Source organism: Microchirus variegatus (assembly GCF_963457635.1).
Source record: "Microchirus variegatus genome assembly, chromosome: 7".
Lineage (NCBI taxonomy): Eukaryota > Metazoa > Chordata > Actinopteri > Pleuronectiformes > Soleidae > Microchirus > Microchirus variegatus.
The window spans coordinates 29,305,084-29,329,973 of NC_139808.1; the positions used below are offsets into that span (position 1 = coordinate 29,305,084).

The 24,890-nt window shown below is 37.8% G+C and overlaps 2 protein-coding genes across 2 annotated transcripts; one reads left to right on the plus strand and one right to left on the minus strand.

The window, feature by feature from the left end:
• Window positions 1-921: 921 nt before the first annotated feature.
• pls1 (plastin 1 (I isoform)) lies at window positions 922-8,560 on the minus strand (the record flags this gene model as incomplete). Its single annotated transcript, XM_083892505.1, has 15 exons — window positions 922-1,060; window positions 1,164-1,297; window positions 2,265-2,388; window positions 2,501-2,634; window positions 2,736-2,850; window positions 3,577-3,655; window positions 3,853-4,054; window positions 4,969-5,061; window positions 5,152-5,294; window positions 5,720-5,885; window positions 6,205-6,286; window positions 6,621-6,753; window positions 7,509-7,638; window positions 7,753-7,913; window positions 8,491-8,560. The coding sequence occupies 15 exons, from the start codon at window positions 8,558-8,560 to the stop codon at window positions 922-924; spliced, it is 1,905 nt and encodes a 634-aa protein (XP_083748631.1).
• Window positions 8,561-12,413: 3,853 nt separating this feature from the next.
• LOC310929999 (glycogenin-1-like) lies at window positions 12,414-24,180 on the plus strand (the record flags this gene model as incomplete). Its single annotated transcript, XM_083892882.1, has 7 exons — window positions 12,414-12,570; window positions 17,740-17,875; window positions 19,403-19,577; window positions 19,674-19,836; window positions 20,971-21,097; window positions 21,469-21,706; window positions 23,927-24,180. The coding sequence occupies 7 exons, from the start codon at window positions 12,414-12,416 to the stop codon at window positions 24,119-24,121; spliced, it is 1,191 nt and encodes a 396-aa protein (XP_083749008.1). The 3' UTR covers window positions 24,122-24,180.
• Window positions 24,181-24,890: the final 710 nt, after the last annotated feature.

Here is a 24,890-nt window from a genome sequence, read left to right on the forward strand (position 1 = left end):
GGTACGGCAGCCTCCGATGGTCAATACACACCACATAAAACCGCGATCGGTAAATTGCTCCCCCTTCACATTGTATTATATTACATTATGTTAGGTTATGTTATATTACATTATATTACATTATATAATACTACATGAGTTATATTATATTATGTTATGTTATATTATATCATATTGTAGTGTTATATTATATCACACTATGTTATTTTACATTATATAATATTAGGATATATTATATTGTATTGTTATTTTACATGATATAATATTATGATGCATTATATTGTATTATGTTATTTTATATTATGCTATATTATATCATATTGTAGTGTTATATTACACTATGTTATTTTACATTATATAATATTATGATATATTATATTGTATTATGTTATTTTATATTATATTGTTGTATTTAAAAGAAAAGTATCAGTCAAAGATAAATTAAATGTATCTTTTGAAAAATCACACAGAGATTTAGTAAATTTTTTTAATAATTAAATAGCAACATCAGTGCACAACATTTACAGCATTGCTGAAAGGAGAAACGTGTATGATTCTTATGCTCACATTGCAGGAGTCGCTACATGACAAGTGGTATTTAGTATTAGGAAATCACAAAGAACAATTAGTTGATTATGTAAAATCACAGATACACAAACGGTGAAATTATTTTTAAGTTGATGAGACTTTTTTCCTATACAAAAACACACAAATAATTGTACAATACGGGATACTTAATACTTTATTATTATTATTTCCTGAAAATAATCTTAATGCCTCTTTTGAGTGATCACAACAAGGTCAGCGGATTTACAAAGATGATGAAAGTTGAAAAAAAGGAAATATAACGTATAACTGTAATATTAATAATATCGGTGGCAGGTTCCCAGGTTTGTTCGTGTCTGTATTCGTTGTCGTTTTTCAGCGGTCGGCCCTTTTCATGCCGTGTCCCATGAGGCAAGCGAACAGCGTCATCACCATCTTGGGTTTCACCTCGACCAAATCGTCGGGCAGCGCGTAGACGCGAACTCCGATCTTACGGGCCAATGAGATCGCATACCTGTGACGGGAACAGGAAGAGGGAGGAGTCAGGAAATGGTGATTGAGTGACAAGAAGTAGGAAAAGGAAAGGCAACAAAAACAAAAACAGGGTTTGAATTTACTTGGCGTTGTTGAGTTTATCTTCGTCTTTCAGCCGTCCTGTCTCCACTCGCTTCACCATGTCCCACTTGACTGTTCCGGGAGCGATGACGTCGATCAGGTCGAACACTGGGAGACTGGTGCTGATCAGTTTGTCCTGCAGGGAAACAGAATGGGAAAGGTCAAATGTACCCAGAGAAATAATAACATTAACATAACAATTTTCACAAGTAAAGAAAGACTTATTTGCATTTTACTGACAATGATATGGAAATGACCTTTTGTTTGTTATGTTTTAAAGGTGCATTACGGAATAAATCTAAAGCAATTGGCCATAAAATCCTCCTAATATGTCACAGAGACTCAGGAATAATTACATAACAAACTGAACTCACCAACAACAACAGTACAGAAAATATTTGCATTAAAAAAAAATATTTTGCAGACTGCAAATCATGTTTATGTTTTGAAATCATGTTTTGGTGTCATGTGGCGCCACCTAGCGCCGTCTACCAATCATTGCAGTCAGTAGAGTCTCAGCTGCCGAGCAACCACGGGTTGCCAGTTACGTCTGAGATACAATGGCGGAGAAAATGAAACCTAAAAGACCTCGGAATTTTGAATTTCAGTGTAGTAACCGTTTTTGGCCACATTCTTACATATGGCGCCTTTAATATTTATATGGAAAATCAAAAAAACAGGAAGACAATAAAACCCCCGAAAGACAAAACAAGTAGGGGAAACATAATGAACAATACAAAACTTTTAAACTATGCCTCCTTCAGTCGAATTTTACATATCAGTCTCTCCAGCCACCCTTGTTTGTCGTTTTCATTCACTGTTTTGGTGTTGGTACGTCTTTTTTCCCCACTGTAAGGAGGATTTTGATTAAATATTGGTCCCCTTTACTTACGGTCTGTACTGTATATACCTGATGCACATTACTTGAAATGTTGGTGGTATTCCATATCTTAAGACCTCACAAAGAACTGAATTTATTTCATCCCAGAAAGACCGGATTTTCACTCCAAAAGATGTGAGTATGGTTGGGCTCGATATGTGATGATGACATAACCAGAAATAATACAATTTCTACACAAATACAACATGTACACGTACGCTACCTTAAAGCTGCTGATCTGTGTGTCCTTGCGTTTCTGGCTCAGCGTGGTGTTGACCCAGTTCAGGATGATCTGATCGCCAATCTTTTCTCCGTCGCCCAAATCTGACAAAACCTGCAGCGTGTACCTGAGGAATAAACAAGCAGGAGGCATCACTGAAACTGTGAGTCTCTCCAAACTACTACGACTACGGCAGAGAAAAAGTGCCAAGACTCTGGACGGTGTGTGTGCGTGTTTACCTCCTCATCAGCTGCCAGACGAGCGCCAGAGTGTGCAAAGCACTGCCATCGTTGATGTTTTCTCCTCCGATGCCGACCAGAGAGAAGTGAGCGACGTCTCTGCCCAGCATCACCGCATAGTTACAGTTCTCCAGCTGGAATATTTTATGTATCACATGTATAACATTTTCTCTCTTTATTTACCACGACACAAATCCAATACTTTTGCATGTTTAGTTAAGTCGAGTCGTCGTACCTTCTTCATATTTGCACCCAGGACGGGATACGGCGGCTGGTTGACCCGACTCCAGTTCACGGGCACGTTGACCTTTTCGTAAAGCTGCAGAATCACCAAGGCGTCGCGCAGGTCACTGCAAAAAAAACAAAAAAAACCATCAATGTGATCATGAATCGCAGCTGCTGCTGTTTCCTCAACAATATAACTTACACCATTGTACCATTAAATAATTAATTAATTAATTAATTAATTAATTAATTATTATGTATTTATTATTAATAATAATAATGATACTAATAATATATATTAATTAAATAATATATAATTAATTAATTGATTAATTAATTAAGTATTTAATAATTATTATGTATTTATTATTAATAATAATAATAATAATAATAATAATAATAATAATAATGATAATAATCATATATATTAATTAAATAATATATAATCAATCAATCAATCAATCAATCAATTAATTAATTAATTAATTAATTAATAATAACAATATAAGATAAGATTGCACAAATAACATCAAAAGATAAAACCATATATATAAATAAGTAAATCAGTGCAGGACTTATTGTATTTCTCCACGGAGTCACATGGACTCCTGACCAGAGCGTATTTAAAATTATGATAACATTTAATATACATTTATGATTCATTTTCAACTGCAACTGTGATCGTAAAAATAACATCAAGCAATAACCTTTGACCAAGACACTCCCTGTTTAATTGTTAGAGGATTTAAGTCATCGGTAACTGGACAGTGCAGATGTGACAAGTACAATAAGTGTATGGGTGTTATGTTTGTATAATGATGATGATGATGATGATGTAATAAGTGACATACCAGTACAGATGATTGACGTATGGAGCCACGCCCAGAGAGTTCATCCAGTTGCGGAATGTTTTCTCTTCTCTGGACTCGCCTGAAAAGACATGAAGATAGTGATGAACGGTTCCCACACATCACCTAACGTTCATAGAGATTTACGGCCGCTACATCCCATCATATATAACCACCTAAAACATCTGCATCGGTTCCCTGTAGAACCCCGTCAAAGAGTGCGATAGCGACAGTGTTTTATGGCCAAATCTCGGTAAAACAAGGAAAAGTATATCTCACCTGCTATGTGTGCGATCTCGATGCCGTTGCCGTTGGTCTGACTTCTCTGCAGGGCTGGGTGCATGTTGTACAGGTTGGCCACAAAGGCCAGGTTGAGTTTGCTGTTTCCAGACACGACGTCGTGCGGCGACACAAACTGTCTGCAGTCGAGGCGGGCGGCCTGCCGCAGCATTAGCTCCGCCCTTTCCTCCATATCAGACTCCTGCACGCACACGCATGTAACGCACACATGTAACAAACCACAGTTAAACATTTAAACCATTTTCAGCTGTGAAAAATCACATTTTGATCTGCTGCTGTTGCCTCCATCGCGCGGCTCCAATTAAGCTTTCTTTAAATGAAGCCTGGTCAAGAAACATTGCGTTAAATATATATACTGTATATACAACTTTCTTACAAAAGAAGCGTAGAAACACCCTCTGTGTATGTGTGAGCGATATCGCAGACGACGCACTTAGCATTACCGTAATTACGCTACGGTTTCTGAAAGCCAATATGTGGTTATTTGACTCGCGCTTTTGCAGGACATTGTGACAAAAACTCAAACAAATGTCACTTTAAATATGTTTTAAACTGTTTTAACATGCAGTAAATTGTATTCTCTGGTCCTTTTATGGTTAACATTAGCCAAAAAAACGACATTTTGAGGCTTTGGTGTTAAAGGGTTAAAGATCCCGTGTGTTCAGGGAGCTGTGGACACACGGTGGAGCAAGATGGCCGCCTCTGCAGAGACGGGTCCTTGCACAAAGTACATGGACAGTTTCTAAAGCTAGAAAAACCAACACATTTTTTATTTTAAACTGTTATACACTGGACTTTTAACTCATGAATTCTCAAAAATTCAGAACAGCTCCGCCCTTTCCTCCAAATCAGATTCCTGCATGCACACACATGAAACGCAACATAATGTGTAAATGCAATACAAATGTAACACACCACAGTTACATTCAAACCATTTTCTACTGTGAAAAATCTAATTTTGATCTGCTGCTGTTGCCTCCATCAAGCGGCTCCAATTAAGTTATCTTATTACATTTACATTACATTTTTTATTTTAAACTGTTATACACTGGACCTTTAACTCATGAATTCTCACAAATTCAGAATCAGACTCACATGCAGGCCACTCATGTCGATTTTGATTCTCATCTTGTTGTTCTCTTCGTGCGATGTGATCTGGTCCAGCAGGTAGAAGTAGGCCCGCGAGTCCTAGCGGTGACACAGCACAACAAAGGGAGGGGTCATACAATGTCTTTGTGTCATTTATATATGTGTGTGTGTGTTGTGCTGCAGGTTCACCATGATGTCTCCACTGAAGTTGCTGATGGTCTGCGTCCCTGCGTTGCTTAGATGGTGGTTGACCCAGTGGAGCAGCAGCTCCTCGGGGGACAGGGACAGCAGATGGTCCAGTTCTTCTCCCTCCTTCAGGAGCCCGTAGAGACCTGTGGGAGAAAATGAAAGCAAAGAGGCCGTGAGTGGAAAAACGATCCATAAACTCATTTTATGTCTCCAGATAGTAAACTCTGTCAACGAAACGCGGTTCATGTTTTATTGCGGGGGGGTTTATAGATAGTTAGAATTTGTCCTCACATGAGCTGCAATAGCACCTTAAAGCAATGCTTAACTTACATTTAATCAACCCGTTCATATAACATACAAAATTATATCTTATAATATTAAAGTATGGAACCTTTGTTTCTAACATGCAAACATGAGGCAACGATGACTTCATCTGTTTGCATTGTTGCATCATTACACTTCTTATATCTGGATTTTATACTCATTACATGTGTCTTCTGCTGAGATCAACAGTGTGTGTGTGTGTGTGTTTGTGCAGATGTGTGCGTGTGTGTGTGCGCGCGCTGACCTTCGTTCTTGCTGATTTCTATATCAGCAAACAGGCCCACTTTGATAATCTGCCACAGAAGTCCCAGCACCAGATGGGGTTTCCCGGCCATCAGATCAGGGGCGTCGATGTTCACCACCGTGCAGCCGATGGCCGACGCCGAGTTCAGGCCCAGGACGAGATTCTCCTACGAAACGCAGATAAATCAACACATCTGGAGTCAGTGGTTATTTTGAATACTTATTATTTATTTCTATACTTATTCTATAACTGTTAAGTTATATGTATATTATTTTTGATGTTATTTTTGTATTTTTTCTGTCTTTACATGAACATAATGACAACAAACATCTTCAATCTTGAATTTTGCAGGTGAGACTATCACACGGCAACTGTACTAATCTGGATTATACGACAACAATATAACTGTACATAAAGTAAAAGAAAAATATTAAAACATATATATATAAATTATAAAAAACCCTTATATATAGATATAAACGTACAGTCATTTTGAAGGTGGTGAGCTTCTTGGTGTTGATGACTCGCTCGTCGATGGTGTCGGGCTGAGACAGGTTGATCATTTTGCTGAAAGTGAACAAAAGGGAAAAGGATCCAGTGAAGCGATCGGTGACAGGTGAGTCATTTTCGACTCATCACACAGACACACACACACACACACACACACACACACACACACACACACACACACACACACACACACACACAAGAAGATGACACGTCGTAAAATTACAACACAACATTCCTCCTTTAACCTCTGTGAAGCAGCTCCAGAGGATTAAACATTAATGTGTTCATTTTTCTCACCTTTATTAGCACCTTTATAATAAATCAACTATATTAACTATATTAATGTGATGTTATTCAGCGTGTGTGTGTGTGTGTGTGTGTGTTTTTTTACCATAACAGGATGCCATCGCGCGCAGACGTGAAGAGGCTTTCGTCGCTGGGGTTCATGGGAAGCAGATGATCGCAGTCGGGATCTTTGGCCAAAGCTTTGTTGATCCAGTTTACGAAAGCCACCTTCTCCTCATCTGAAACCAGCAGAGATTGAACAATTAAAGCTTAATTTCATATTTATTAAATGGTTTGAACACATTATAACGTGGTTGTATGCAAACAAAGGGATATTTTAAGTGTTTAAATGTATTTAGGGTTAGGGAAAGGGTTAGGATTAGCCTTAAGGATGATGGTTGGTTGGTAAGCTAACCCATACCAACACATAACGTGGTTGTATGCAAACAAAGGGATTTTTTAAGTGTTTAAATGTAATAATTAGCATTCAGAACTTTAAAACATGGAGACTTAAAGAGTCCTAGATCTTAGTTTCATTCCGTTCATTATGTGCAACTGAATTTATCTTGCATAGCAAAGTTTACGTTCAAGTGACAGAGCTGAACATTTACTAATTTACACAAAAAACAATGGTATCTAAACGTGTAACCCTACTACGATGGCACATTTCTTCATAACTACACAAAAGGGTTCTTCTACAAGGGCTGAGGTTCTACCTGGAACCATTTGCTTCTGAAAAACCCTATCCTGAACAAAGGGTTTTTCAAGGGTTCTTGGTAACACTAATGATTCTTTTAACAACCATTTTGATCCAGAGAACCCTTTAAAACCACTTTCCTGAATAAAGGGTTTTAAAAGGGTTCTTGGTGGAACCCTCCAAAAGGGTCCGAACCCTCCGAAGAACCTTACATGGTTCTACTTGATGTTCACTTCTGTGACTTCAGTCTAAGCTTCAAACGGGTGAAAACTCAAACTCTAACACATGTAAACTCACCGGAGTACGAGTGTTGGGTTCCCTCGCTGGAGTTCCTCGACATTCCGCCGAAAGACCGGATGCCGTCCCTCCTGGAGATGGTTTTCCTGAACGTCTCGCTGAACTCCTTGCTCTTCAGCTCCTGGTAGATCTGAGCAGGTTAAACGAAACACTTTTCAGGTCCACGCGTACGACCGTAATACGCCGCGTGAGCGTCTGGATCTCTGCGAGTCTGCGAGTCTGCGGGGGGGGGGAACTAACTTACGGAAACAAACTCCTCGAAGCTGATTTTCTCGTCCTTGTTGGTGTCTCCGGCCATGAAGGTCTCCACGATCTCCCGCACTTTGTAGCCCGGCAGGGAGAAGCTGGCCTCTCTGAAGAGCTCCTGGAGCTCAAAGTCGCTCACGAAGCCGCTGTTGTCGATATCTGGGACGTAGATGATGTAGACGGTGTGAGTCGATTAAACAAAGATTAATCGCGTTGGTAAACATCGTCCATGGATTATAAAGTTTAATCAAACAAATAATTATAATGAAGCTGTTATTAATCCATTATCTACATGCATCACATCATAAAATCTCTCGGGTGACTTTCTGGTTACGAAATACTCGGTTCACACACGACAACACGGTCGATTTAAAGTCTGTTTTCACACCGTGACGAACGTGATGATGTCCTTGACTTATTTTTGCACATTTCTATGTATAATCACACACTTACTTTGGCCCAATCTTATTGTTACAGCTGGAAATCACACACACACACACATAATAAAAATCTCTTACATAAGATAATGCTTTATGACAGGCAGTAAAATTCTGCCTTTCGGTCACAAGTGACCTTTTTATTTTTTTTCCACAGCAGCCATTTTCATGTGTGTAAAAAAGTCAGCAAATGCAGGTATTTCTATTCTCTGTGATCGAGTGGAAAACGCCTTTATTTACATACTGTTTTGAGCCAAAATGGCTGCTTCTATTCTGCTTTATGTGTGTGTGAAACTGACCGATCTTATCAAAGGCCTCTCTGAGTTCGTCCAGGTCCACTCGGGAAATCTGCGTGACGTGGTTCTCCATGGTGGCGTCTGCTTCAAGCACCTGAAACATTCAAGGGCAACTTCCTGTCATATGTTGTTCATCATAACATATGACAATAATATCATATCATATCATAATTGTTGTTTTCTTAGACAACAGCCAGAAAGACGTACCTTTCATAAGCGCCTGTGTTGTCCCTGTCTTTGAGTTCCAGATCCCTCTGGTCTGGCTTACAGGAGGAGGGCTCGACGAGTCCAGATGTCTCTCTGCGAGGCTGGAGACCTGCTGAGCAGAGAGGAAAGCTGGATCTCAGAGAGGCTGCACAGGTGATTATCTCCGCGTCCGTCAGCACAGGAGGAGTCACTCAGCGCTGCACAGAGTGGACCTTTGGTCGGCCTGCACCCTGAGACAGGCGTCGTCTGACAGTTAACATTTAACGCCGCAGCTGTGTCATCGCGTTATTGTCCAGAAAGAAGAAAAACAAAACCACACGCAATCTGTTTGTCCTTTCTGCGTTTGTACGCTGGTTTAGAGTAAAGACGTACATACGTCTGATTTATAACTTTATAGTGTGATAATTTTAAGAGAGAGAAAAAGAGGAAGACGTTACCATTTCCTCTTTAACAGTTTAACATTAAAACCATAAAATAAGGTTGACATGGTGGAAGAGAGAGGTTTTATCTTCCTGACAGTGTGAGGAATGAGGAAAACAAACAGGCTAGTTTAAATAGCTAGTTTAGCATAGCTGCTAGCATCACTGACCCAAAATCTCTTAAACCACCTGTGAAAAAGATTTAATTCTACATTTTACTTTGGGTTTTATAAAGAATTAATAAACTTCAGAGCTTTAAAAGTGATTGGGTCTTTATGCTAAAGCGAAGGCTAAGCTAAAATCGCAATAAATTGTTAAGTGCCCACTTTAATGCTAGAATTTCTCTTGTTATATTTCTGACTTTATTTCTGAGTGTAGAGCTCATAACTACTTAAGGTTGTGCTTCCTTCCTGGCAGTTAAATGAGGAAAACAAACAAAATGGCTAGTTTAGCATAGCTGCTAGCAACACTGACCCAAAATCTATTAAACCACCTGTGAAAAAGATTTAATTCTACATTTTACATTGGGTTTTTTAAAGAATTAATAAAAACGTCTGAGCTTTGAAAGTGCTTGGGTCTTTATGCTGAAGCTAAGCTATGCTATGCTAAACTAAGCTTTCGCATTGGTAGTACTTCACATTGTGGAAGAGCGGTTTTACCTTCCTGACAGTTAAATGAGGAAAACAAACAAAATGGCTATTTTAGCATAGCTGCTAGCAACACTGAAAATACACACCAAAATCTCTTAAACCACCTGTGAAAAAGATTTAACTCTACATTTTACTTTGGGTTTTTTAAAGAATTAATAAAACGTCTGAGCTTTAAAAGTGCTAAAGCTAAGGCTAAGCTCTTGCATTGCTAATATCTCAACAAATTGAATTAAAGTGCCCACTTTAATGTTGTGCATTTGTCTCGTGAAAAAACTTAATCCTACATTTTACTTTGGTTTTTTTAAAGAATTAATTAATTAATTATTGGGTCTTTATGCTAAAGCTAAGGCTACGCTAAGCTATGCTAAACTAAGCTCTTGTATTTGTAGTACGTTTTTAAATTGTTTATTGACAGTTAAATGAGGAAAACAAACAAATGGCTAGTTTAAGTTTAGTTTAGTATATTTCTTTCTTCTGTCTTTCTCCATTTACACATATAATATATTTAAAAACACACAAATATGAGGGAGAATGAGCTAAACTTTTACATTTGAGTTTGGTTTGACAAAGATTGTAATAAATGACAATGAGCCATGATGTTAAATGTGACATTTAGAGTTGTGCTGTATGGGGGAAAACCTGAGAGAGTGAATGTCACACTGAGTTTTCCTATAATGACGTCTTTTGCCTCTTACTTTTAATAGAACACCGGTGTCACATTTGGCATTTTGTGTTGAGCATGTTTAAAACATGAAGGCCTGTGTTCACACAATGACCTGTAACCGGAGGCACTCACATTAAACTGCAGAGCAACAACACAACACAGCTTTTCATTTACCTTTAAAAAAGGCTCTAAATCTGTGTCATCTGTGACCTGCTTGTGTCAGTCTTTCAGTATCAGCTGTATTATTGTGTGCAGAGGTGAACAGTTCATGCAATAAAGGAATAAAAGGAGCTTACGCAGGACGAGTGCTGGGCTCTTTCTTCCTTCTCCTTTCCTAACGTCTCCTCTCACCTCGTTCACTGTTCAAGAGCAAACACATAATCCCACAATCAGCTGAAAGCTAGAATACAAGAAGACTTTCAAAGTCAAAGTCAGCTTCTCCATGTTGTCTCTCCACACAGTGAACACATCCCTCAGGTCTTTTCTTTCTCAGGACACCTGATCGGCCCTGTTTCACTGTGTGATGCCGAGCTGTGCTCTCCGGTTACTCTCTCCACCTCCACCGTCACTGATGTAGAAACCCTGATCCAGGATCAGATCACAGTGTAACGGGTGGAAACGCAACCACGCGTGTACATGTACACATAATATTTATGTTTACACACGGAGGAATGAATGGAATTACATGCACACAATGACACAGCTGGAGTCAATGCTCCTGTTCATATGACCTGACCTTTAAAGTGTGTATGAATACTGACATCTAGTGGTGAGGCAGCAGACTGCAGGACTCCTCTGCCTTTGTACAAATAAAGAAATACTTATTTTAGGGCAACAACACATTATCTTTAGCATCAGGATTAAATTATGACTTTTTAATATTATGACTTTTGCTGGTAAATTACGACTTTATTCTCAAAGAATTGTGACTTTTTAATATTACTACTTTATTCTCATAAAAAGATGATTTTTTTAATATTACGACTTTATTCTGGTAAAATTACGACTTTATTTTGGTAAAATTAAGACTTTTTTAATATTACGACTTTATTCTAGTAAATTATGACTTTATTCTCATAAATTACAACTTTATTCTCGTAAAATTATGACTTTATTCTTGTAAATTATGACTTTATTCTCGTTAATTACAACTTTATTCTCGTAAAAATTATTAATCTTTTAATATTACGACTTTATTCTAGTATATTATGACTTTATTCTGGTAAAATTAAGACTTTTTTAATATTATGACTTAATTCTAGTAAATTTACGACTTTATTCTTGTAAATTACAACTTTATTCTTGTAAAAATTATGAATCTTTGAATATTACGACTTTATTCTAGTAAATTACGACTTTATTCTTGTAAAAATTCTGACTTTTTTAATATTACGACTTTACTCTCGTAAATTACGACTTTATTCTTGTAAAATTATGACTTTTTCAATATTAAGACTTTATTCTAGTAAATTACGACTTTATTCTCGTGAATTACAACGTTATTCTCGTAAAAAATATGAATCTTTTAATATTATGACTTTATTCTAGTAAATTAAGACTTTATTCTTGTAAAATTATGGCTTTTTTTAATACTACAAATGTTTTCTAGTAAATTCCGACTCATATAATCGTGACTTTTTAAATATTACGACTTTATTCTCAAAAGATAATACTCAGAATTCGGACTTTTGTGATTCAGAATTTTGACTCATCTCTAACTAACTCTGACGAACGACATTTTCCTTTAATCTGAGAATTCTGACTCTAATCTGCTGTTTTATTTGAACATGCGTCTCTAACACTCTGTGGTAACAAAGACCAAACAGAAGCACAAACTAACATTAATAATAAACAGAAGGAAAGGTTCTGTATTGGAGCTTTAAATTGAGAGAGAGAGAGAGAGAGAGAGAGAGAGAGAGAGAGAGAATAGAGAGATGAGGAGAGAGAGAGAGAGCATAAAGGGGCGTGTCAGTTGTCAGTGGTCACATGATCCGGAAAATGTGGGGCTTAATTCCTGTGCTGGACTGTTCTCAGCTGCTGCGCTTCTGTCCTTCGCAGTGTGAACCTTCTCTCGTCTCCCTCACGACCTCCGACCCCCGGGCGGACCCCCGTCACGACCCCCGTCACTGCACCATGTCATCAGGTAAGAGCCTGAACACCCGCAGCCTCCGGAACACGGGCCCGCCGACCTGATCCGCGGACCGGACCGGTGCTGCTGCGCGAACTGGCCTCTCACACCTGCGCGAACCGTCGCACTTTAGTAAAAAAAGAGACGCAGCGGAAACGAGCAGCAGGTGCAGCGCGTGCACTGATGACACGGATTATCAGTGTGAACACGCGCACGCGGGTCATTGTCGCCGTGTTGTGTTTGTTCACAAAGTGTCGTGATGGAGCGACAATGAATTACTGCAGCGGAGATGGACCACTGTCAAGCGAGCGAGCGAGAAAAACCGCACATCCGGTCAGGATTTTCAAAATAAAACAACATTTGAACGCAATTACTATTGAAAAACACTTGAGAAAAAGGAAAATAAATACGTTTTTCCTCCAAAAAAATACTTCAACAAATTATTATAAAATTAAATTTTATATATATAATTATATATATATGACTCGTGTTTGGTTTGTATAGAAAATTACAAATTGGAAAGAGTTCCACCTGTGTATGTCAAATAAAACCCAAATATGTATTTAATTTATAACAAAGAGTAATATTAATTTATATAAATAACAACACATGACGGATATATTAATATAAACAGGCTCCTGTAGGGGGGGTCTTGTGTCGCGCGTTTGCCAACCTCAGATAAAACATTTTAAGAAAGAATCGCACAATATTCCGACTTTATTCTTGTAAATTACGACCTTATCGTCGTAAAATTATGACTTTTTTTAATATTACGACTTTATTCTCGTATATTAAGACTTTATTCTCGTAAAGTAGGGGGCGCTAGCATAGAAGTTAAATAGGTAGCAGCGTTCCACCTGTAGATGTCAAATAAAACCCAAATATGTATTTACTTTATAACAAAGAGTAATATTAATTTATATATATATACATTTTAGTTTGAGCCTCCACAAATTGTACTGGATTTATTGAGATCAGTTACATCACCATTTGTGGATTCAAACACCGCTAATCTTCACTTATCTCTTCTCGTGAGACATTTTTACAACTATGTACAAATGTACGCTTACATAATGACGACACATCTGCATTACAGTGGTGTTGTGTAATCACTTTTTTTTTTAATCAGACGTGCTCAGGTTTTATTTGTGTGCCAACAGCAGTCAGAGTGGAAGTTACAGACTGTAACCAAACTCAGTCACATTACACCACTGACACAGAGACTTTCACCATGTGTCAAGTGAACAACTGCAGGTTTTCCTCAGCTTCTTAAATGTGAATATTTTCTGGTTTCTTTGATCCAAGAAATCATTAAAAGTGAATAATTTTTTGGTTTGTGGACAAAAACAAAGACATTCCAGAACACCACATACTCGACAGATTCATCAATTTAAGTCAAATTATAATTCATTTATGTTGAATTATAGTTAAAAACACTAGGGACGCTCGATATTGGAGATCCAAATGCCAACATATATCAGTCGTAAACAGGCTCCTGTAGGGGGCGCTAGCATAGAAGTTAAAGCGGTAGCAGCGTTTTCAGCTCACTGTTTTGTCGTCACTAGTCGTAAAATCGTCAGGTCTTGGCGTGTTTGCCGACAAGAAAGCATCGCACAAAATTCCGACTTTATTCTCGTAAATTACGACCTTATCGTCATAAAAATTATGACTTTTTTAAATATTACGACTTTATTCTCATAAATTACGACTTTATCCTTGTAAATGACAACTTTATTCTCGTAAATTACAACTTTATTCTCGTAAAATTATGGCTTTCTTAGCATTACCACTTTTTTAATATTACGACTTTATTCTAATATATTACGGCTTTATTCTCGTAAAGTTACAACTTTATTCTCGTAAATGACAACTTTATCCTCATAAATTACAACTTTATTCTCGTAAAGTAGGGGGCGCTAGCATAGAAGTTAAAGAGGCAGTAATCGTTTTCAGCACTGTTTTGTCGTCACGAGTCATCGGATAAAACATTTTAAATTGACCTGTACGTGGGTTACCGTGGCAACCATGGTCATATTACTGCAGGACGATAATATAATATTTTCCATCTTATGTTTTTTTTAGAGCTAAAATCCATTCGTGATAATAGTGATAATAATAATAATAACAAGCTGCAATGTCGGTAATTTCGACAAACGTTTTTTTTTCAGTGGTTAAAGTGCGGTTTTATTTTTTTAAAGAAGAATTTATTCACTTCCTGGAAAGATTTGGGGAGCTGACGCAAACTTGACGGACTTGTTTCCGTGTGAGGACGTGCGATATGTGACAGCATCACAACTGCTCTGTTGAACGACTATAATTATTTTTAATATGGTTTATATATACATTTATATATATATTTCGGAAGCAAGACAATTTTTTTCTAAGTGTAGTTTTTTGTTGTTATTGTTATTTTTACGCAATTCTATTCATGCATATATTCTTTCATATATCAGTCGTTGCACTCACAGGTAAACGAGTCGTGTATAATCTCATGACTGTTTTGCGTCCATATCTGGGACAAATATCAGAGTGAGTTTTTCTTCACGTACACACAGAGAAAACCCTGTCACAACATGTTGTCCCCACACTTCCTGTCGAGCCTTGTTCAGCTTTCACACACAGTTTGATTTCGTCGTTTACAGCTGAGTTTTTGTAGGTCACTGAATCGGACCACGGCGACCGTGTGACACTCACTCCCACTCCAGTCACATTCTCCCCCTGAAGCCCATGACAACACACACACACACACACATACATGTCTGACACGCCTGCTGCTGGCTCTGCGCCCACTTTCTCTTGAGCAGTAACTCACTGAGTCCCTCCCTCCCTCCCTCCCTGTATGCATGCATGTATGGAAGGGGGTCGATTCATTCCCACAATTGTCCCCGACATGAATGGGACACGCTGATTCTGCTGCAGCGGGTTAGAATTCACTTAGTTTGCACGGTTTGGACTTTTGATTTAATCTGAGAGACTCGAGTTAACCAGAGTTCCTGCACATTTTCCAATTTCAAATCCATTTCCAGACTTCTCTGAGGATTTTTCAGTCAATATCAAACACCTGATTACCAATCGTTAGATGTTTATTATGTAAATCAATGTTTGTTTGTTTTTTTTTAAATCCTTTGCTCATTTTTCATGAAGTCAGTTGGCTTCATATCGCATTGGTTCTATCTCTACAGTTGATAGTTTTAATCCAGGAGCTACTAAGCTTGTTAAATGTTTATTGGACATTACTGGATACAGACCAATAAGTGTAAACAAAAATACTGGGTATTTACCTGGTTTCTATATGGTGAATTTTTGTGTATTATTGGGTTATAAGCTGGTAATAAGCAGGTAGCTACAGCCCCCAATTACTAGCTACCCAGTAAATATATGGTAACAGAAATGTGTTACTTGGTATTAACCTGTAATTAGAAGGTAAGAACAATGGCCAAAATACTGGGTAATTACCCAGTAAATTATAAAGCGTTATTATATTAACGCTTAAATTACATTATATTAACGCTTATATTACTTAACGCTAAACTGTAGAACTGCAATCTGGTCATTAAAATGATTATCAATGGGATTTCTACAGGTCGGCTATGTTGCGTTAGTGACTTGTTTTGATTTGTATATATTAAGATATTTAATTTTTAGAAAGTGAGATAATAGTCTGGAAACAACACTAACATTTTCTCCATACTTATTTTCCCCATTTTTCCAATACTTATCCAGACTTGGAAATTACTTTAATTAAATTCCATATACGTTTCCATGCTGCGTTGGACAGACTGGTTTGAAAAGAGTATATTGGGGGCCGCTATAATCTGCTGTATTCACTTTTACATGCACAGTCACCAGGGGCCTCTCAGTCAAAAACAATGTAAAGGGGTTTTAGTTTAGTTTTTGGAAGCAGCGTGGGATCCCAGAGGGAGAGCTTTGATGTGCAGAGAACGTGCAACAAATAACAACGAGTGTGTTCGCCATACATTATTGACTTGATATACTAAATAACGTAGGGGGAAGAAAAAAACTAAAAAGGCAATGTGAATATTTCTTTCCTCATCCTGACAAATTGTGGGGATGATGTCACTGAAATGCAGGTCAGTTTGTTCCCTTAAATAGAAATGTTTATTTCTGTGTGCTGAGAAAGTTTTGGCTAATGCACTCAGAGTTAGTTTTCAGATATTTGAATGCAGAAATGTTATCTTTAATAGCACACGAGCTAATATTTATATCACTAAAAGGTGAACTAACACTACATAGACTACAAGAAGTAAGCCTGACGGGCAAAAACAATGTGCAGGAAATTTGATGAAATAGCAGAAGATCAGGGTGAGTCAGTGATGGTTGCAATGTGGTTGTGTGTGCAGGTGTAATGACATCATGTCATGACTGGGTGCAGGGTCTTTCAGCAAGTCAAATTCAAGACTTTTTAAGACTTTTTAAAGACCATAATGAATACACTTTTCAAATACACCCATTTCAAATCCATACTGGCAAAAAAAGTACAAAAGACATGAAGGAAAATTGGAGCCACAAATTGTTGGAACTTGCAATTCGGCTTTGATGTGGGCTTTCGTTAAGTTTTCTCCGCTGCTATGCTATGCTAAGCTAAGCTGTAACACAACGTGGCGCGCACACAGCACGCTAGCTAGTGGTGCCTGATAAATTCTCACCGGGGAACACAGGTGACCTACTTTAGTTCCGTGTTGCAGTTAAGTTATCGCATCCTCAAAAACAGAAACATTTCAAAGCGAAACTGAAGTTTATGCATGTTTTAAATAAAAGTAACAACTTTTAAGACATTTCAAAAATTGTATTTAAGATCTTTTTTGAGATTTTATGAGAATGTAAGAGATTGTAAGGCCTTAAATTCAAAGGATTGGATTTAAGGCTTTTTAAGACCCCGCGGACACCCTGTGTGTGTAAATAATATCTGCATAAACTACTCAGTGAAGTGATAAAGTGACATTCTTTGGTCCATAAAAAGTGTCACAAATTTTCCGTTTTGTCCACAAAGCAAAAGTATTCCGTTTTAAATGTGCAAAGAAACGTCAGACACCTTGTTTTTATCATTTAAAATCCTCTCTAAGTCTCAGATAGAAGTATTTAGCTCTGTTATGAGTGCAGCACATATCTAATAGGACTGTGAACTGTATAAATAACGTTTTTTTTTTTTTTCTGTGCAAACAGACCAAGCTTTCGTAACGTTGGCCACCAACGACAGCTACGCCAAAGGAGCCATGGTTCTGGGGCAGTCGCTGCGAAACCACAACACTTCCAGGCAGCTGGTGGTGCTCGTGGGACCTCACGTCGCAGAACCGTGCAGGTAACCGAGCAGCGACGGGTTATTTTTGGAATCTGTCGGATTATTTTCTCGATGAATCGCTTTACATTATCGCATAGAATGTTGTCAAACCTGGAAAATGTCTTTGTTTTTGTCCACAAACCAAAAATGATTAAGTTTTAATGATTTTTTGTTTAAGTGGAGCAAAGAAACGAAGAAAATATTCACATTTAAGAAGCTGAAACTGTCAGAAATCTTGGTTTTAATCATGAAAAAAGCTTAAAAAATGATTCATCGATTATCAAAATAGTTGACGATTCATTCATTTCGAGCCATAGTTCTCCGTCGTGATGCCGGATACGCGCTGATATTTCCCGCCCTGAACAGTAGGGGTCACTACGTAAGGTTCTTGTGCTTTTTGCTACAGTGAGCAATGGCGTCCAAGAGAGAAAGACTGTTGTTGTTGTTGTTGTTGCTGCAGTGGAATTACATTGAAACAGTGGCCGTTTCTCACCTGAAATAAATTATTATTAATTTTTTCTGTCCCGGAACACAGTTTTAAGATCATTTGAGGCGAGAAATTAGCCATTTAGAGTCTAAACATGTGTGTGTAAACATAAGCTCTCTGCGTAACCTATGTACAGAGGCGATTCTAGAGTCTGTAGGGGCCCTAAGCAAAAATTCCCAGGGGGCCCTTCCTTCCAACCAGTGTTCATCACCATAATCTGACACCAACAAAATATGTATGTAACTTTATTCTTGTAAAATAATGACTTAATTCTCGTAAAATTGTGACTTTATTCTCGTAAAATTATGACTTTTTTAATAAAACGACTTTATTCTAGTATATTAAGACTTTTTTCCCGTAAAATTACGACTTTATTCTCGTAAATTACGACTTTATTCTCGTAAAATTACTACTTTTTTTTTTAGCGTTAGCTCTCTGTGTAACCTTCTTACAGAGGCGATTCTAGAGTCTGTAGGGGCCCTAAGCAGAAATTCCCAGGGGGCCCTTCCTTCCAACCAGTGTTCATCACCATAATCTGACACCAACAAAAAAATCTATGAGTTCAAAATATTTTTTTTTTCCGAAATGAATCAAATAACATGGAAAAACATTGTCATTAAAAAGTATGTGAAACTATAAAGGTAAAGCACAACAAAATACTGTAAATAGCTTTTTAAAAACTATATAAACCGAGTAAAAAAGATATGCATTACACTGTAAATAATCCTCTTCATTTTCCAACTTGCAGAACGATGACTTCACACAGGTTAAAGTGAGGTGGGGCCCCTTTAGGGGGGGTTTCCTACTGAGATGTCACTGCAAATCAACCATTGTTGTTTAAGGGGGACGGGGAGGCGGCTGCTCACTGCACATTTCAGTAAAAACAGCCCTCGGGCTCCGAGTATCGTGGGGCCCCCTATCAACTCGGGGCCCCAAGCAGTTGCCTGCCATGCCTGTTCACAAGCTCCGCCTCTGCCTACATAGAGCACTTTACACAGGAGTATAAATTGGGCTTAAGGCTGCTTTATACTAACAATATCACATGTGTGTGTGTGTTATAGGGAAGTGCTTGGTTCCATCTTTGACGAGGTGTGTCTGGTAAACATCATGGACTCTGACGACGAGGCTCACCTGGCTCTGATGAAGCGTCCGGACCTGGGCGTGACCTTCACCAAGCTTCACTGCTGGACGCTCACGCAGTACAGCAAGTGTGTGTTCATGGACGCCGACACTGTGGTGAGGAAACACACACGGGGTCGTTATTAAATAATCATTTAATTTAATTAAATCACGATGATATAAGAGTCGAACTGAACCCTTTACCGTACTCAGGTGCTGTCCAACGTAGACGAACTCTTCGAGAGGGAGGAGCTCTCGGCGGCGCCGGACCCCGGTTGGCCCGACTGTTTTAACTCGGGGGTTTTCGTCTTCACGCCGTCCAACGAGACTCACGAGAAGCTGCTGGCGTTCTGCGAGGAAAACGGCAGCTTTGACGGTGAGAGGAAAACTGAGCGCAGCTAAAACAGACGCATAAATGACACCAACCTGCTGGATATTTTCACTACACATCTGATCTGTCTTTGTATCAAAGACATCAAAGACATCAGAGCATCCCTGGTGCCTTTTATCCTTTTATATAATTAACAACAAAGGACCACACATATTTAATCAGGCCAACAGTTGACATTAACTACATTATTAACTGTTCACAAATCTACACTCACTTAGAAATGTCCTTATTTTTGAAGGAAAAGCACTTTTTTTTTAACATTAAATGAATCAGAAATCCACTCTATACATTGTTAATGTGGTAAACGACTATTCTAGCTAATCTTGTCAATGTCTTGACTATATTTTCTATATTTTCAACACTGTTTTAGATGTTGCCCTGCTCCAAAAACACCTGATTCAGATGAAATATAAATTTTTTTATGAAAAAAATATTGACAAAAGTTGAAACATTAAATAATAAATTAAAAAAAATTAAAAAACATTTTTTTAACAAAAGTTGGAACATTACATTTTGGAAAAACATTGACAAAAGTTGAAACATTTTTTTTGATTTTTTTTTTTTTTACAAAAGTTGAAAAAAAAATAGATTTTTTTTTTTACAAAAGTTGAAACATTACATTTGGGGGGGGGGGTGTTACAAAAGTTGAAAAAAACAATAATTGACAAAAGTTGAAACATTAAATTATTATTATATTTTTAAACAAAAGTTGAAACATACATTTTTTTAATTAATTGTTTAAACAAAAGTTGAGAAATTAAATTATTTGAAAAAAAAAAAAAGTTTTTTGAGCAGGGCAACATCTAAAACATGGCAGGGCAGTGTTCGACAGTGTGATCTACAGTGCGTGGTCTAAAGTGCATTAGTGTGTGTGTGTGTGTGTGTGTGTGGTGAACGATCTCAATTGTAGGTGTGTTTTGGGGCGTGACATCAGTCAAACCAATCTTATCGCTCCCTTTAAACGCCAGGTCATTAACCCACGCCTCATGCGCCTAATTGAACCGAGCATGAAAACGCCGCTCCGTTGACTCTGGACCAGGTTTTTGTCGAGTTAATGGGTTACACTGATTTCTGTGTGTGTGTGTGTGTGTGTGTGTGTGTGTGTGTGTGTGTCTACAGGTGGAGATCAGGGCGTTCTAAACAGCTTCTTTAACACCTGGGCGACGGCGGACATTACTAAACACCTTCCTTTCATCTACAACCTCAGCAGCATCGCCATCTACTCCTACCTGCCTGCGTTCAAACAGTCAGTACATTATTAGCACACAAACACACACAACACTGAATGTCTAACCCTAAAACCACGTCTTAATCCACTAAAATCCCATTAAAGGTGTGCCTATTTAAGACACACACACACTCACTCTGTCTGTCAGCTGTTAGTTAATCTGAGTTTATAAAGGATACAGGAAATGACATTTATTAAAAGATCCATCAAAGGGTTTTTCATGAATCGATACCAGACTTTTTATCCACGAATGATAGGAATCAGAAAATCCAGCCCCTCATGGGATTATAGTCTGGATTAATTAATCCCGTTTCTGGCCAGAGTTTTCACAGACGATATAGAGACACGTTCACATTCTCACCACCTTTGCTTCTTCGCTGCGTGGACAGGTACGGCCGAGACGCCAAGGTGGTTCACTTCCTGGGCAAACTGAAGCCGTGGAACTACTCCTACGACGCCAAGAAGGGCGAGGTCAAAGGTCACTCTGCCGACTCGGGCCACCTGCACCCGGATTACCTGGTCCTGTGGTGGCGGGTGTTCACCGAGTCGGTGCTGCCGCTGCTGCTCAAGGCCCGCGGCGGGGAGACGGCGTTGGGCGGTGGCGACTGTGGAGAGGACGGCGAGAAGGTAAAAGAATGTTAGAGCTGAAACTGACTCAGTATTTTCATCATCCATGAAGAGTTTGGTTCATGTTAAAAAACGTTGATCAGTGTTTGTCAGACCTGGAAATGAAGAGGTTTGGATTAATCTGTGGATTATTTTCAAGATTTATCGACTAATCTGTCAATTATTTTCAAGATTAATCTGATGATTATTTTTGTAATCGATTAATCTGTCAATTATTTTCTCGATTAATCTGGTGATTATTTTTGTAACCGATTAATCTGTCAATTATTTTCTCGATTATTTTCTCGATTAATCTGTTGACTATTTTTCGTAATCGATTAATCTGTCGATTATTTTCTAGATTATTTTTCGTAATCGATTAATCTGTCGGTTATTTTTCGTAATTGATTAATCTGTCGAACAGTTTTGTTATCGATTAATCTGTCGATTATTTTTCAGAATCGATTAATCTGTTGAAAATCTTCTCGATTAATCTATCGAACAGTTTTGTAATCTATTAATCTGTCGATTATTTTCTCGATTAATCTGTTGACTATTTTCCGTAAACGATTAATCTGTCGGTTATTTTCGTAATCGATTGATCCGTCAATTATTTTCTCAATTAATCTGTCGGTTATTTTCCTGAATCCTTTGGTCCATAAAATGTGAGAAAATGTTAAAAAACGTTGATCAGTGTTTGTCAAACCTGGAAAAGACGATGTTCTCCAACGTCTTTGTTTTTGTCCACAAACCAAAATGATTCAGTTTTTAATGATTTCTTTGTTTATGGAGCAAAGAAACAAAGAGAATATTCACATTTAAGAAGCTGAAACAATCATAAGGTGTGTTGGATTGCATTGATGTGCATGAGGAGGAAAATGTGAAAGAAGCATTTTTACTACGTGTTGATCTGTTGTGACATGTTGTGTAACATTGTCACGTCCTGAGTGTTTGGAAACAACTCGTCGAGCGAGTGATCTCGTGGTTTTTCCGAGCAGGTGTTTCAAAACGTGGTGAGTAATGACCGCGCAGTTAAAGCCACGCCACGTCGTATTGTAGTAAGTTAAGTAAGAGCTCATTGTGTTCAGATTCCTCTGCAGCAGCAGCAGCAGCGAGGTGCCAATAGTTTTAAAGTTCCAGGCCGACAGGAAGTGGCTCTGGTGTCTGACTCAAGTTCACTGGAACTAACTCCACTTTTTAGTCACTGCCCAAAAAAACCTGTTGCTTTTGCCTCAGGAGTGAAGCTGTGTGTGTGATTGTGTGATTGTGTGATTGTGTCATTGTTTATACAGTAAAGTACTGATGCAACATTAAACCGAGGGTTTGGGTAATACAAGAAATAAAGTCGAGTTTAGTTTATGAAAATAACCGACAGATTACTCGTTTACAAAAAATAATCGGCAGATAACTCAATTACGAAAATAATCAACAGATTATTGGATTACAAAAAATAATCGACAGATTAATTCAGAAAATAATCTACAGACTAATCAATTTCAAAAATAACCGACAGATTAATAGAGAAAATAATCTACAGATTAATCAATTTCAAAAATAATCGTTAGATTAATCGAGAAAATAACCGACAGTTTACTCGATTACGAAAAATAATCGACAGATTAAACAAGAAAATAATCGACAGATTAATCGATTACGAAAAATAATCGACAGATTAATTGAAAAATAATCGACAGATTAATCGTTTACGGAAAATTAACGACAGATTAATCGAGAAAATAATCGACAGATTAATCGAGAAAATAATCGACACTAATCAAGAATATAATCGACAGATTAATCGATTACGAAAACGAATCGACAGATTAAACAAGAAAATAACCGACAGATTAATCGATTACCAAAATAACCGACAGATTAATCGATTACGAAAAATAATCGACAGATTAAACAAGAAAATAATCGACAGATTAATCGATTACAAAAATAATCGACAGATTAATTGAAAAATCAGATTAATCGAGAAAATAACAGACAGATTAATCGTTTACGAAAAATTAACGACAGATAAATCGAGAAAATAATCGACAGATTGATCGATTACAAAAACAATCGTTAGTTGCAGCTCTATATAAATATAATGCGTTGTTGCATGCAGAGCATTTCCTGTCGTCAGCGTAGATTAGAGGTAATTCCTCTTTGAGGAGATTCCAGCGTGGGTGAATCTCTGGTTTTATTTCACAGTTAACTCAATCCTCCTCTCTCCTCCTCTCTGTCACACAGATTAACCTTCAGGAGGAGGTGAGAGAAGAGTCTCAGCCTGACTCTCATCCTCATCATCATCATCCTCCTCCTCTTCCGCCTCCTCAGCTTTCCTCCGAGGAGAGGAAGCAGCGATGGGAGGACGGCCAGATCGACTACATGGGCGACGACGCCTTCGCCCACATCGAGAAAAAGCTCAACACCTTTTTGAAGTAGCAGACGAGAGGCGAGAGGAGGGAACGACGTGAGAGAGAAGAGAGAAGAGAGGCTCTGTGCTCTGAGCTGGGAGAGGGCGTTAGAACCAACACCGCGGCTCAGACGCTCACTGCTGCTTCACATTAAAGCAGGTGACTGAAGGAAGTTTCTGCAGCAGCTACAGCAGCAGCTACAGCCTCTGTCAGTGTGTATGAACCACTGCTCAGAGTCACATTTAAACACACACACACACACACACAGTTCTCACGCTCTCACCATTCACTGGATTTCTCTTTAGGAAAAGAACAAGTCTGACATGTTAGGAAATATTTGATCATTTGAAAAAAAAGTAAGAAATATATTTGCGTGTGTATTTATATATGTGTATATACGTATTAACACATATACATATATTTATATGTATATATATATACATATATATGTATACACATATATATGTATATATTTGCATATGTGTACATATGTGCATATATATATGCACATGCACATATATGTATGTATATATGTACACATATATATACGTATATATGTGCATATATAGATATGCACATATATACACATATACATATATTTATACACATGTATATATACACATATATACGTGCATATATATATATGCACATATATACACATGTGTATATATGTGGGCATATATGTATATATATGCACATACACATATATGTATGTGCATATATACACATATTTATATGTATATATACGCATATGTATATACACATATATACATATACATATGCACATATGTATATAT